Source organism: Carettochelys insculpta, chromosome 4 (assembly GCF_033958435.1).
Source record: "Carettochelys insculpta isolate YL-2023 chromosome 4, ASM3395843v1, whole genome shotgun sequence".
In the NCBI taxonomy this organism is placed as follows: Eukaryota; Metazoa; Chordata; order Testudines; family Carettochelyidae; genus Carettochelys; species Carettochelys insculpta.
The window spans coordinates 128,764,524-128,776,852 of NC_134140.1; the positions used below are offsets into that span (position 1 = coordinate 128,764,524).

Genomic DNA, 12,329 nt, shown 5'->3' on the forward strand with positions numbered 1-12,329 from the left:
TTTTGTTTTTTAAAGTTTCCCATTTGTGTTTGTAATAAATCAAATGTCTCTGTTTTAAAACTGTAATCCACAAAAATGGAAACCATAGCTCCTTTTAATAGAAGCGCAGGAATAAAATTTAAAAATGGCCTTTAAGAGCTGCAGTTTGATCTCTGTAATAAGTCAAAGGAACCTGTGTTGATCCTGGAAAGAAACAAATAATAAAAACTGTCAATTTGAGCTGGTTCCCAATGGAAGATGTTGTCTGTAACTCCTTAGTGCTGGGAAGGTTTTGTCCAGCTGCATTAGTGCCATTTCATCAGTGTGGTGTCGTTCTCTTGTCAGCAAAGTCCCTCTTCGTGGTAGTCAGGGTATTGGCCAGTTAGCCTAGGGCACTAGATAGCCTTTGAAATATACACTAACTGTCCTTTAAACTGTAACATGGATTAGCTGAGAAGGATGAAGATGGAAGTAGGATGTAAATGAAGGTCTGCTCTACAAGGAGTATGGAGCCATGCTCTGTGATGCAGAAAGGAGGCACTAAAATGAGACTCAGAAGATCTGGGTTTAAGGCCTGGCTATGCCACACACATTCTCTCTGACCATGGGCAAGTCACTTAATCTCTTTGTGTCTCAGTTCCCCATCTGTGAAATGCAGATAGTAATACTTCCTTTCCTCCACCTTCTGTCTGCCTGGTCTATTTAGATTATAAGTTCCTCAGGGCACAGTGAAGTCTGGAACATGGCTGTGGCCTTTAGGCATTCAGTAAATTTAACCAAGAAACCTTCTAGGAACCTCTCTCAGCTTCAGATCAGTCCCTCCTGGTTTGGCTCTGCTCCCTGTGTGGACAAGGTGTTATGAATAAATGAGAAGAGGGGTTGGTGATAAGGAGAACCAGAGTATAACAGGCAGGGAGCTTATACTGAGCTTTTTTTCTCTAAACAGTCCAAGAGCTGCTACAATATGAATACAACTCTGCTCGTGGTGGTAGTGGTGGTGGGAGAAGTAAGCGGCTGCTGACGCTCTCACTACCATGTCATCTTGATCTACTCAGAGCAGGGAGAAATGAAAGGGAGGGTTTTTTTTTTTTGTTTTTGTTTTTTTTAAAAGTTTGCATCTGATGGATATTAACGCTTCTACCTTTTCAGCGTAGACAGAGTCACAATTGTAACTTCCTACCCTAAATCAAATGATTGTGTCAAACCCCTTCCATACACATCACTATATTGGGTATAAAATGTAATGGATAAAACTTTGCAACACTTTTAAGAGTGAATGATAGCAATAAAGTACTCCACTGAAATACAGTTTGGGTAATCGCCAGTTATTATTGTAAGCCAATTCCTCACTGGTGGGAAGGGGACATTTTAAATCCTTATCAGTACACATTGCAGATGAACACATCCTTGATCATGTCTGTGATGAAATACATTGACTTTTTAAAAATTAGTTTTAGCCACATAGTGGCATAAAGAATATCCTTGCATTTAAGAAAATGTATCTCTTCTTGTATATTTTAGCTTTGTTCTTTAGTAGCAATTTTCATGTGATTTATGACTCTGTGTGTGTGTGTGTGTGTGTGTGTGTGTGTGTGTGTGTGTAAATTGTGGCTACTCCTGCTTTGTTTCTGAAAGGAATATGAACCATATTTTAGAAAAACAGACTTAAATCCCGTATTTTTAGTCTTTGGGATGGTGGAAAGAAAAGTTGTGTAGTTTTTTAAAAGTTCATATGCACAAGTGACTGTATGGGTGGGTCTGATTTTTAACTCTGCTCTCAGCGATAGTGGTTTTTGCAGAGCCACTCCATCATCTACTACCATTTTGATAAAACAATATGTACCACTATTAGTAACACTGTTTTGTATTTTATTTGTAAACCAAACCAAACCTGCCAGTAAAGTTGTATTTGTGCTTTACATTATAAAACTAGATATTGTTCAGCAGTAACTTCCATGAAAATCCAAGGAAACGTCTAAAGCATATTCATTTATCATTCCTCAGTTAACCTGTTCGATTATATATGCCAAAGGAAATGATAGAGTTTATAAAATGTGGAATTTATTACTTTCTAGTGACATCTGATGATCTTGGGCCTTAATACTTCAAGGCTGGATGAATGTCTGGTTTGGTTGCAGTCTCACTTGTTAAAACAGCTGTTGTGAAAAGAAGAATCTGCTTTTCTTAAACACTTTTATTTATTTTAAAAATATTTTGCTGCTCCGTGGCAAGGGCTGAGCTTTGTTGAGTAACCTTGTTTCTGACACTCTTTTGTTGTCCTCAGCCCATCTTCTACCGTGTTTAGAATTCTTGTTATTGTGAGGCCCCTTGCAAAAACGTTCATTTGGATGTCATAATCATAATGTGAAAGATTTCCAATGGGAGTTGTGTTCTTGCTTTCTTGAGACACTTTGCAAATGTCCCCGCAGATGAGAACAAGAGTGCAAAGACCCTAGGTGCCTGGAATAACCACAATAGGGAGTGGGTTGGTGAGCCAGGTGTCATGAGCAACTCAAGATTTTATGAAATCAGTAACTCAAGGCATGAAGCTGTGCTAGAAACCAGCCCTCTAATGACCCATCTACATACAGTATGCATGCACCTGATACACTCTTGCATTCATGATTACAGAAGGGAGAGTGAAGAGGAGTGTCCATTGAAATTAACGTCTGTACTGTATGTCTGCCCTAGGGCGTGTTGGAGAGCTTTCTGGGCACGGCAGTCAGTGGAGCAGTCTTCTGCCTTTTTGCTGGCCAGCCACTCACAATCCTGAGCAGCACAGGACCTGTCCTTGTCTTTGAAAGGCTTCTCTTTAATTTCAGCAAGTAAGTAAATGGGCGAGAGGAGAGTTTCCAATGCCAATACAATGTTAGCTGGGAATGAGATATTTAAAGGGGGAATTATGGGTGGTAAAACTGGCTAGAATTTTCCCAGCTGCTCATAGAATTCCACTGAGGTTTGGATGCCTAGCTCCCTTTTTTGTTCCTTTTGTTCATCTCAGCCACTGCCAATTATCTAGCGCTGTTTTGCCAAGCTATAGTGAGCTAGACAAGATGACAGTGCAGAGTACTCCTAACTGCAGTGGGACTGAACTGGTTGATGTACGTGGACTCCTTAATCACGCTGGGCATAGGAAGGTGAGCAAATTTCTCCATATAGTAAAAGCAAAATCCCACTCCAGGAGTTCAGTGGCAGAAGTCCCACTGACTTCCCATGCAGCTGAGTTTCCCATTAAACTGGCACTCATTTGGAACAGCATCTGTTTGTACACAAACAATAAAAGTATCCATGGCAATGAAAGATATTGTCATCAAATCTAGATAGAATTTTATTGTATGAAATAGTTTTTGTTTATCAGCTGCGAATTTGAAAAGGGCTTTTTCTCTGTTTATGCTTTGGTCTTACACCAGTATAAATAATAAAGTTCACAATCAGATTTGCAGCCCTTGGTGTTAGGTGCTGGATCAGCACACAATTTTTATTTGCTATTCCAGTACAATAATACCAGTAGCATGACATATGGAGAGATTGCCCCTCTAATGTAATCAGGAGTGATCTTACTGTTAATATTACCTGCTGCACGGTTGACATTTTTGGTGGTAGACAGACCAGGAATGTGTTAAGTTAAACAGAACCAGCCAAACTCAGACTTTTTCATCTCCCCATAAAGCAAGAACCCTCGGTGTTCAAGATCTGAATTGCAGAGTACAAAACCAAAAACTCTGAGTCCACTCCCAAAGCAGTTTGCCATATTGAACAGCTATTTAACTGATTGTAACTATGAGTGCAATAAGACAGGAGGCATAAATTGAGGGGTCTACAAAGCTAAACATTATTGCATTATTCTGTCATTATCTTGAGATTTCTAAGGAAATTAACCTTTGTGGATGGTTAGTAATCAGACTGGATAATTCTAGCTGTATTCTGAAGGTTATTTCAATGTGACCATGCCTATCTCTCTTCTGCACAACTTCAAAAATATGAGAGATGCTCGTTTCTGCTTTTGAGATGTAGCAAAGCTGCCATGCAAAAATACATTTGTGCTCTATCTCCAGCATCTCATCTGAAGCTTATTTAGAAGTGGGATGAATCATTCCCACCACCATTGGCTGTGTTGGGATTGTCTGAGAATAATTACTAAATGAGGTTCTCAAACCACAGGATGATGTCAGCGTCTGTCTCACACCCCACTTCAATAGTGTTTCTTAATCGTTAGTGTTCGACACACGTAAGGTCACTTGCAGTTCTCGGCCTCTGTCAGAACCAAAAAGCAGTCATAGGTAGCACTTGAAAGATAATTATATTATAAATAAATAAATTATAAATAATAAAAGCAATTATGTTGTTAGTCTTTAAAGTGCTGCGTGACTGCTGTTGTGTTTTGATAGGATACAGACTAACATGGTAACCCCCCGTCACTTCTTAGCCTCTGTGAGACAGAGAGACTGATACATTTAGCACAGTGAGAAGTTTAGCAGAATGTAGTACCCGTTCATCCTTTTAGACAGGAAGCCATGGCACTTGGTAGCTTCACAAAAAACAAGCAGCCCTGGAGCACCTTAAAGACCCACAAAAGCTCATTACCTAAGAAATAAATGTTAATCTTTCAGTTGCTACAGGACTGCTTGTTTTTTTGGTTCATCCTTTTGTTCAAGCATCAACTCTTCTTTCATGCTTTCCTGCAGTAACTTTCTTCAATGCGTAGTAGGATTTACCTGTGCAGTTGTATGGAAATCAATCAGCCAGAGATCCCATTTGCTTCATGGTGGGTTAAATTACCTCCCTAGATCCTTTTGACTGTAGATTGCTCTTCTATATCCTTGGTTTTTACACACTCCATAGATTTAGGGCTAATTTACACTAGCAGTGCTACAACTTTACCCCCTCGGAGAAGAGGCTCTATGGTGAGGGGAGAAGGCCTGCGCTTCAGCATAATAAAACCTCCATTAGAGATGGTAGCTATGTTAGCAGGAGATGCTCTCATGCCATGATGGCATTGCCCACACTGTTGCTTAGAGCGATGTGACTACAGTCACTCCGGGGTGTGAATAAACCACACCCCTGAGTGAGGTAACTTACACCAGCACAATCTGGAGTGTGGACAGACCCTTTTGTGGTAGAGCTTCCTGCGGAGGCACTGAAACGCCAAGAGGGTTTGAGGGTGGGGAAAGGGGAGGAAAAAAAAATCTGTTCTTTTGGAAAAAGGCTGTGGCTAAAATTCTTGGCTATTTATGAAGCTGGAGGTTTCTTCCCTGTCCCACTGTGTGAGAGGGGCTGAGGTGATGGAGCCAGGTCAGCAGGAAACTAGTATGTGCTCTTTCCAGGAGCTGGGTGCCACCCACTCATCCTTTTCTACACTGGAGAACTCCCTCCTCCAACACTCTGGTTCCCTCTGTCCGCTCTGGGTCTCCTGCCTCTCTCTCCCACTCAGCACAGCCCTGATAGGGAAAGGGAGAGAGATTAACACTGGGGCCCGTCTCTTCCTTTTCCTTGTGCACCGGTGCAATTGAGTGAGTGCATGTAGAGAACTAAATTAGATGGAAGAAAGCAACTGCTTGGGAGCTCAGCAGGAGTGGATGCCGTTCTCCAGCAGGGCCAACAGCCATGGTGGGCCCGAGGGCAAAGTGGGGAGGTGGCTTCCTGGCCTCAGAAGGGGTGGGACCAAGGACAGAATGGCGAGGGACCAGGCCATTTCACCCTTAGCGCTGCTCAGACCGTGGCGCTGGGCCCTTCTCTTTTTTCAGTGCCACAGAAAGTGGTGCAGCAGCGCTGCTGTGGGGTTTCAAAGCAGCCCAGAGCTCTGGCTGCTGCCAGGGTTGCAGCAACAGTGGCTGGAGCTCTGGGCCCCTGTGTGGCTGCCCCCTTTGTCCTCCCCACCCTTGGCAGGCCTGCTGTTCTGCTCCTCCTTTCTCATTTATAGCAGTGTCACAATGTGTCTCTACCCTGGATGATCTGGTCTGAATCAGGGTACTGGGATTAGCAGGGGAAAATAATCATCGCTCTTTTTCCTTAAAGAGGAGGTAGTGTTCAAACTTCCTGGGACTACAACATTCTGGTGAGCAGCAGTGGATTTATAGAGAGCCACTGCCACCTGTCAATTTCAGCCATTCACTGTGATTTTTCAATCATTCATTTCAGATCTCCCTGCTCGCAAAGAGCATCCTGTATCTTGGCAGCAAAATTTAAAAAGAATCCCAGGGACTGATGTTTGTAAAATGGTCAGAAAAACAGGTCCTTTGTGTAAACCATGGGTCTATTCCAAATAGGCGTAGCTATCAGCAGGCCTTACCAAAAGATTTATTGAAGGCAATGTGGTCAAGGTCTTAATCTACAGAAAATATTTGCATGGCCTGATGACCCCTGTACTCCTCATTCTCGCAAGGAGAAGGGAAGTCGATGGGAGAGTTTCTCCCATCAACCTTCTCTAGTGAGGATGGGCAGATAAGTTGATCCTAGAAAAGTCAATTCAAGCTGTGCAATTGTCACATGTTCTCTGTAGTTTAATGCTCTTGGGTAGCCTTACGGTTGCCCCTGTTTGCCTGTAGAGAGGTGTAGACTGAGAAGTTATGGGTAGCTCTGAATATCCAGACCCTAATCACTCTGTCTCTTGGTCCCCCATTTATAAAATAATGATCAGAGTAAACTTTACCTCACAGGTGTATATGAGGGATAATGAATTGATTATGGTAAAGTCCTTAGTAAAGGAAAAGTGCACTGGTCTTAATGTTGGCTGAGCATGTGAGGCTCTTGTTTTAACTTGGCAGAATTTGTTTGGGAGCCCCTGTTATGTGAGGTGTCAAGGCTGTTCCCTACTCTGATACTATGAGTGCAGAAGGTAGAGTCCCACAAGAGACCTTAAAAATATGTTGCCTCTATTGGCTTCTCCTTGAAAGTGTCCCGTGGTCACAGATTTCCTGATCATGGGAGGTAGCTGCCACCACCCAAGTGAGAACCCCTCTTTAGAACCCAGGAAGACACACATGGTATATCTCCTTATGGGGTAACCCCAAGCTCTTAACCCTCCCTTAGGGGAGAGCTTGGACACAAAGAGAGAAGATAAACGGCAATCTCTGATAGCTGACCTTTCAGTCTTAAGCATGCCTCCACGTGGACCATTCCCTAGGACACAGGAATCAAACCATTGCCTTAAAGTTGCTTTATTAACAAAACAAAAGATAAAGTATACTTGGTTGCTAGGTGTTAGAGCACCTAAAAAGGGGGCAGATAAAAACACAGAGAATTACTTGCATGGCATTCAGTTTAGAAGTTAGTGTACTGAGGGTACGTCAGCCAGCCTGACAAGTCCCATGCAACCCCCCACCCCACCACCAAAACAAAAAACTGATCATGTCTGACTAAACATTTCCTTCCTACTTACATATCTGTATGCCCAGATCTCCTTGTGGCCTGGATATTTACTGAATTTCTTAAGCCCTGCTCAGGCTTAAACATCTTTTGTCTCTGTCCTCTGGCCACACAGAGTAAAGACCCATCAGCAGGTAACCTGCTTCAGTTCAAAAGATCCCTCTCTCTTCCCTTTGGCTCACTTGGCTGCTGACCATCAGAGAACCCACTCTCTCTGGGTTTAACCCTTTACAGACATTCATTCATGTCTGAGGGGCAGAATGAGGTGGTGAGGGGGGAATATGGTCTTGAGCTGTGGGTGCAGGAAGCCCTTGAAATAAAGGGGGGGGGCCTGGCATTGCAGGGAGCTGGTGGGGAGCAACACCCCAGGGACACAAGAGTCCTGGTGTGTGCAGTGAGCTTGCCTGCAGAAGCTGGTGGGGTGGGTGGCACTGGAGGGCCAGGGCATGCTGAGTAATGCCAGGGCAGCATATGCCAGTTCTGCTGGGACTGTGCTGGGGAATTCAGCACCACAATTTTGGGACGTGTGTAACTATTTATGTGTACTGAACTTCTGTGATAATTTAACCCCACATGGACTGTTTGCCCTTAGAAGGGCTCTGGGGACTCTGAAGCAGGGAAGCTGACGGGCCTGGCCAGTCAGGGCAACCCTATGACTATTCTTCTGTGTCCCTCATCTAGTGGTACAAAGCATTCGGCTACAAGAGTAGCTATAAGGAAACGGTATTTATAATATGGTTACGTGAAGTGTAATCATAGTCTGCCTACATAGGGGCCCTCCATTGTGCCAGGACCCTACAATAATGGTATTGAGGAGACAAAACTGCTATATGTTAGCAGCTAAACTATTTTCCCCATGAGTAGAGCAGAGCCTGAGGCCCTGCTGCTGACGGTGTCAACAACGAATTGTTTTCTTACCTTAGACAGGTACTAGAGATTTTCTTGACAGTGATTTAGTAATTTCCTCATACCCCTCACTTCGAAAATGCCTCGTGATGTTGCTACACTCTGTTCTGTTGGCATAGTCGGCTATTTTTTAGCATTTTGGGGTTGATCCTGCTTGAAGCAGGCGACTGGACTAGATGACGTCCTGAGGTCCCTTCCAGCCCTATGATTCTATTTCTGTAGTGAATCCTGCCTGCTTAAGGAGTCCTTGAGTCAAGCTCCTTTTTTCAAACGACACTAACCGATTTTTACTTGTGTCGCCGGGACAAGCTGAGTTTTAAACCCCTTTTTGGGATCCTCTCAATTGCAGTTCTGGGGTGCAGGTTCCATGACCTTCACCCCACTCTGCCTGGACTCAGGCAGTTCTACTGCCACTCTTAGGACTGGGTCAGCGTGTTTGTCACCTAACAGCTAGTCAAAGTGATTCAGGAACAGCATCTTCAAAACAGAGCGTTAATTTATTCACCCAAAGGCATGGAGTAAGTATAGGAGAGGGAAAAATCAATGAAAGACGTAGGCCTTGGTCTTGCATAAACTTTTTCTAGCAAGCTTTGTGTAAAGTTCCACTCAATCTAGTCTCCGGTGCTTCTGGCTTTAGTCTCCCAGCCTCTGTAGAATTCTCTGTGTCTTTTAATCATAGACGCATCTCAGGTGCTGTGTCTTGCTCGCCTTCTCCTTTTCTCAGCCAGGGTTTTTAATGATTTTGTGCTGCTTTGATCCTAGGCTCTGGCTTTTAGACTGGCTGGAGCCCAGCAGGTGGATGTTTCCAATTAATAACTCTCTCGTCGTCTCCTTTAAGACTTTAGCAGGAATTTGTCGTTGTTGTTGTTGTTGTTTCCTGTTTGCTTCCTCCTTACCAGCCTCTTGATTAATTTTGTGCTGGGAGGCAGGATAATATTAAACAGGTAAACTGAGGTGCACATGGCTATCCTAACAAATGTTATAGATAACTCTTTGTGTTCCCCACAACTTGCAAGCCCTGAGTATAGGCTTATATATTTCTTCTTTTGATAATCAGATTTTTAAAGGAGGACATGTCCTGCATTCCCTTTGCTGCTGCCTGGACCTCCATTTTCTGTAGTGCTAAACCATGTTGTTTGTTCTAAAAATCACTTAAGTACCCCAGTAGCATACAACAATGTGGGATGAAGCAAAAATTGATCAACCTGAGGTGTTCAGTTGTTAACTCAGGTGTTAAACTAAACCCTATCAGTATCACCGACTACAAAGAGACAGAGCAAATTGCTTTAAATGTTACAGGAATGATTTGTTTTTATATGCCTTAATAAATACAGGTTTTAAAAGCCATACATTTGCCAGTTTCAGTATGGAATGTTCTCAAGCCCTTAATGGAATTATCCACCCTCTCTCTTTTTTTTTTTTCTCCCTCATTGTCACCTACTGTTTTGCAGAGATCATGGCTTTGATTACTTGGAGTTCCGTCTCTGGATCGGCCTGTGGTCAGCCTTCCAATGTCTCATTCTGGTTGCTACTGATGCCAGCTTCCTGGTCAAATACTTCACCCGCTTCACAGAGGAGGGATTTTCCTCCCTGATCAGCTTCATCTTCATTTATGATGCTTTCAAGAAGATGATCAAATTAGCAGACTATTACCCAATCAATTCCCATTTTAAAGTGGACTACATCACACTTTACTCCTGTGTCTGCATTCCACCAGAGCCAGGTAAGAGAATACCTTCTTAGCTCATTCATTTTTCAGATACATGCTTTCCCATGCACTCTCTATTTCTGTCTTGCTGTCACTGTGACAGCTGTAGGTTAAATTCATCCTGCGTGGATGAAACCAACACTGAGCACAATGTAAGGTCTGGGAACACCCTCTGTTAAGGCTTTAAGTGACACGCAGGTCTTGTGAATTGCACCCTAAGTGTTGATCTAAATTTGTCTCTGGGCCTCATATCTTGGGCCATCGTGTACCAAGTCAGAAAGCTGGTCTCCTGCGTTCTTGTTTCCCTCATGTGTCTGTCATTCTTAGTTCTGAATGGTGATTTTCTGTGAGAGATCATTACGTCAACAGGCTGGGGAACGCATGGTCTCTGGATCCACGGCACCTTTCCTCTGAAATGCACAAAATTGGCTAGATGAGGCTGGTGTGTGAATAGGAGAGGGGTGTGTGTATGTGTGTATAACACAATATTTTTACGTCACCTTTGTCGGAAATCAGACCAAACACTCAGTTACTGTGGAATGTGTGCAGTGCAAATGAAATTTTAATAGGCACAGATTAAGGCTTGGAAATACAGGTGAAAGCACCCAGCTAAAAAACCACAACCAGGATGCTTTACGGTTGCCAGCTTCCTTCATTATGAGTGAGCTGGCTTATTCCTGAGGCATTTTAAACAATGACGACTGAGTAAGAAGTTTGGCATGCAGGCAAAGTAAACCGAGTGTTACAGCTTTGTACCTGCTAGACAGGAAAATAATCAGGTCACTGCTATTGGCGTATCTGCTGTGGATTGACTGAAGTTACGTATTTAAGTTTTCCATTAAATGTGGCTCTGTTGAGATGTGGGGTTCTCATAAGTGCTCTGCATTGGTCCAGCTCTGCTCCCATTAAATTCAGCAGCTGTATTTAGTCCTCAGTGGAGAAGACAGAGTTAGGCCCACCCTGAGTGCTTCTGAATATCTCACTCTAGACAGACAGCATTTTAAGCTGCTCCTTTTGGTGCCTTTGGTTTTAAGTTAAACTGATCCAGGCAGCATTGGCAAGGAAATGGTGCAAGAGGAACTTGAATGTAAGATTGTATGTTGGGTCGGGGGGAGGAGAAGGGCAGAATAAACAAATTACTGGTCTTTGAGGACATCAGTCCCAATATATCAATATGTCCTAGAGAGATTCCACACCAGACTCTGGTGGAATTCAGCCTCTGTTTCGTTCACTCTTTGCTCTGTGAGCGTCTCTCATGGAATCTTTGGTACACTTCCTACCCTCACTGTGTAGTTCGGCAGCCTCACACCTTGGGAAAGAGCCAGTGTGCAGGAATTACTGCTGGGGGCTTGACTGACCTTACAACAGGAACTTTGTGCCCTCGGTCTGGCTTGAGCCCAAGCTTCCACCATGCTCTATATTGTCATTGGCACTGACGTCACCCAGATAATTAGGCATGAAATCCAGGTGGGCTAGAACAGTGTCTGTAAGGGTTGTCAAGTATGTGTCCATATCTTGGTTTCCTGTCTATTTCCTTGGGGGTCGGCACTGGTGGCCTCCCAGAACTCAGTGCATGGGGAACCCACAAGCTACGTTTTCTTTGAGAGATGTTGCATATTTCCTGCCAACTACATCACCTGCTGTGTAGGGGCAACAGAGCCCTGGTTCTGCTAGCCCATCGCCTGACACCATGCTGCCCTTCCTGATTGTCTTGGAAGCAATCCTGCCTCTCCACGAGCCTCTGCAAGTGAGCCATGTCCATGTCTAGAAGAGTGTAATCCACATTACACCGGTCATGAGGGTCTAATGGTGGGATACTCAAGTGGTACTAGAGGAGTTAGAAATCCAGTCTCCGTTTTGATTTTTTTTTTAAGTAGAAGTTGGGCATTTAACACACTTGGGCACATCTGAAAATCCCATCCTATAACTGTAATACTGTGTGGGAGAAAATGGAGACGTTATTTTGAAGGAATCCAGTTGTTTTCATGGCCAGTGTATTCTTACAACAATAACCAGGTCTTTCATCCCAACATGCTTTCCTAGGAGAAGAATGCAGTCCTTGAGTAAATAATATTTAAATTGGCAGATTATTTGTTTTTCGGCACCAGGATGGTATGTAATGATGACTTAGCAAGTGCACATGGGGAGATTGTATTAACTTTGCTTCCTGGTTCAAAATGTCACAAACTCGCTCCCCTCTGTACCTAACACTAATCTGTTCCTTATGTATTGGACAGTCTTGGAGCGTGCTGATAAGAATAAGGGGATTTCAGTGTTTGCGGGGCCCTTTTGAACAGGGCCCCCTTGTAGATGAGCTGCATGTAATCAGAATGCCACACTTTGGAAGAGCCGCGGCTGGCGGCATGCTAAT

At 43.6% G+C, this 12,329-nt stretch overlaps 1 protein-coding gene across 8 annotated transcripts in view; it reads left to right on the plus strand.

Moving 5' to 3' along the window:
* Nucleotides 1–12,329, plus strand: part of SLC4A4 (solute carrier family 4 member 4) — a 245,757-nt gene that overhangs the window by 182,001 nt on the left and 51,427 nt on the right. For all 8 annotated transcript variants that reach the window (XM_074993785.1, XM_074993788.1, XM_074993786.1 and 5 more), the window contains 2 exons: nt 2,671–2,804; nt 9,702–9,973. In XM_074993785.1, coding sequence (XP_074849886.1) covers nt 2,671–2,804; nt 9,702–9,973 — 406 coding nt within the window. The remainder of the gene's footprint in view (nt 1–2,670; nt 2,805–9,701; nt 9,974–12,329) is intronic.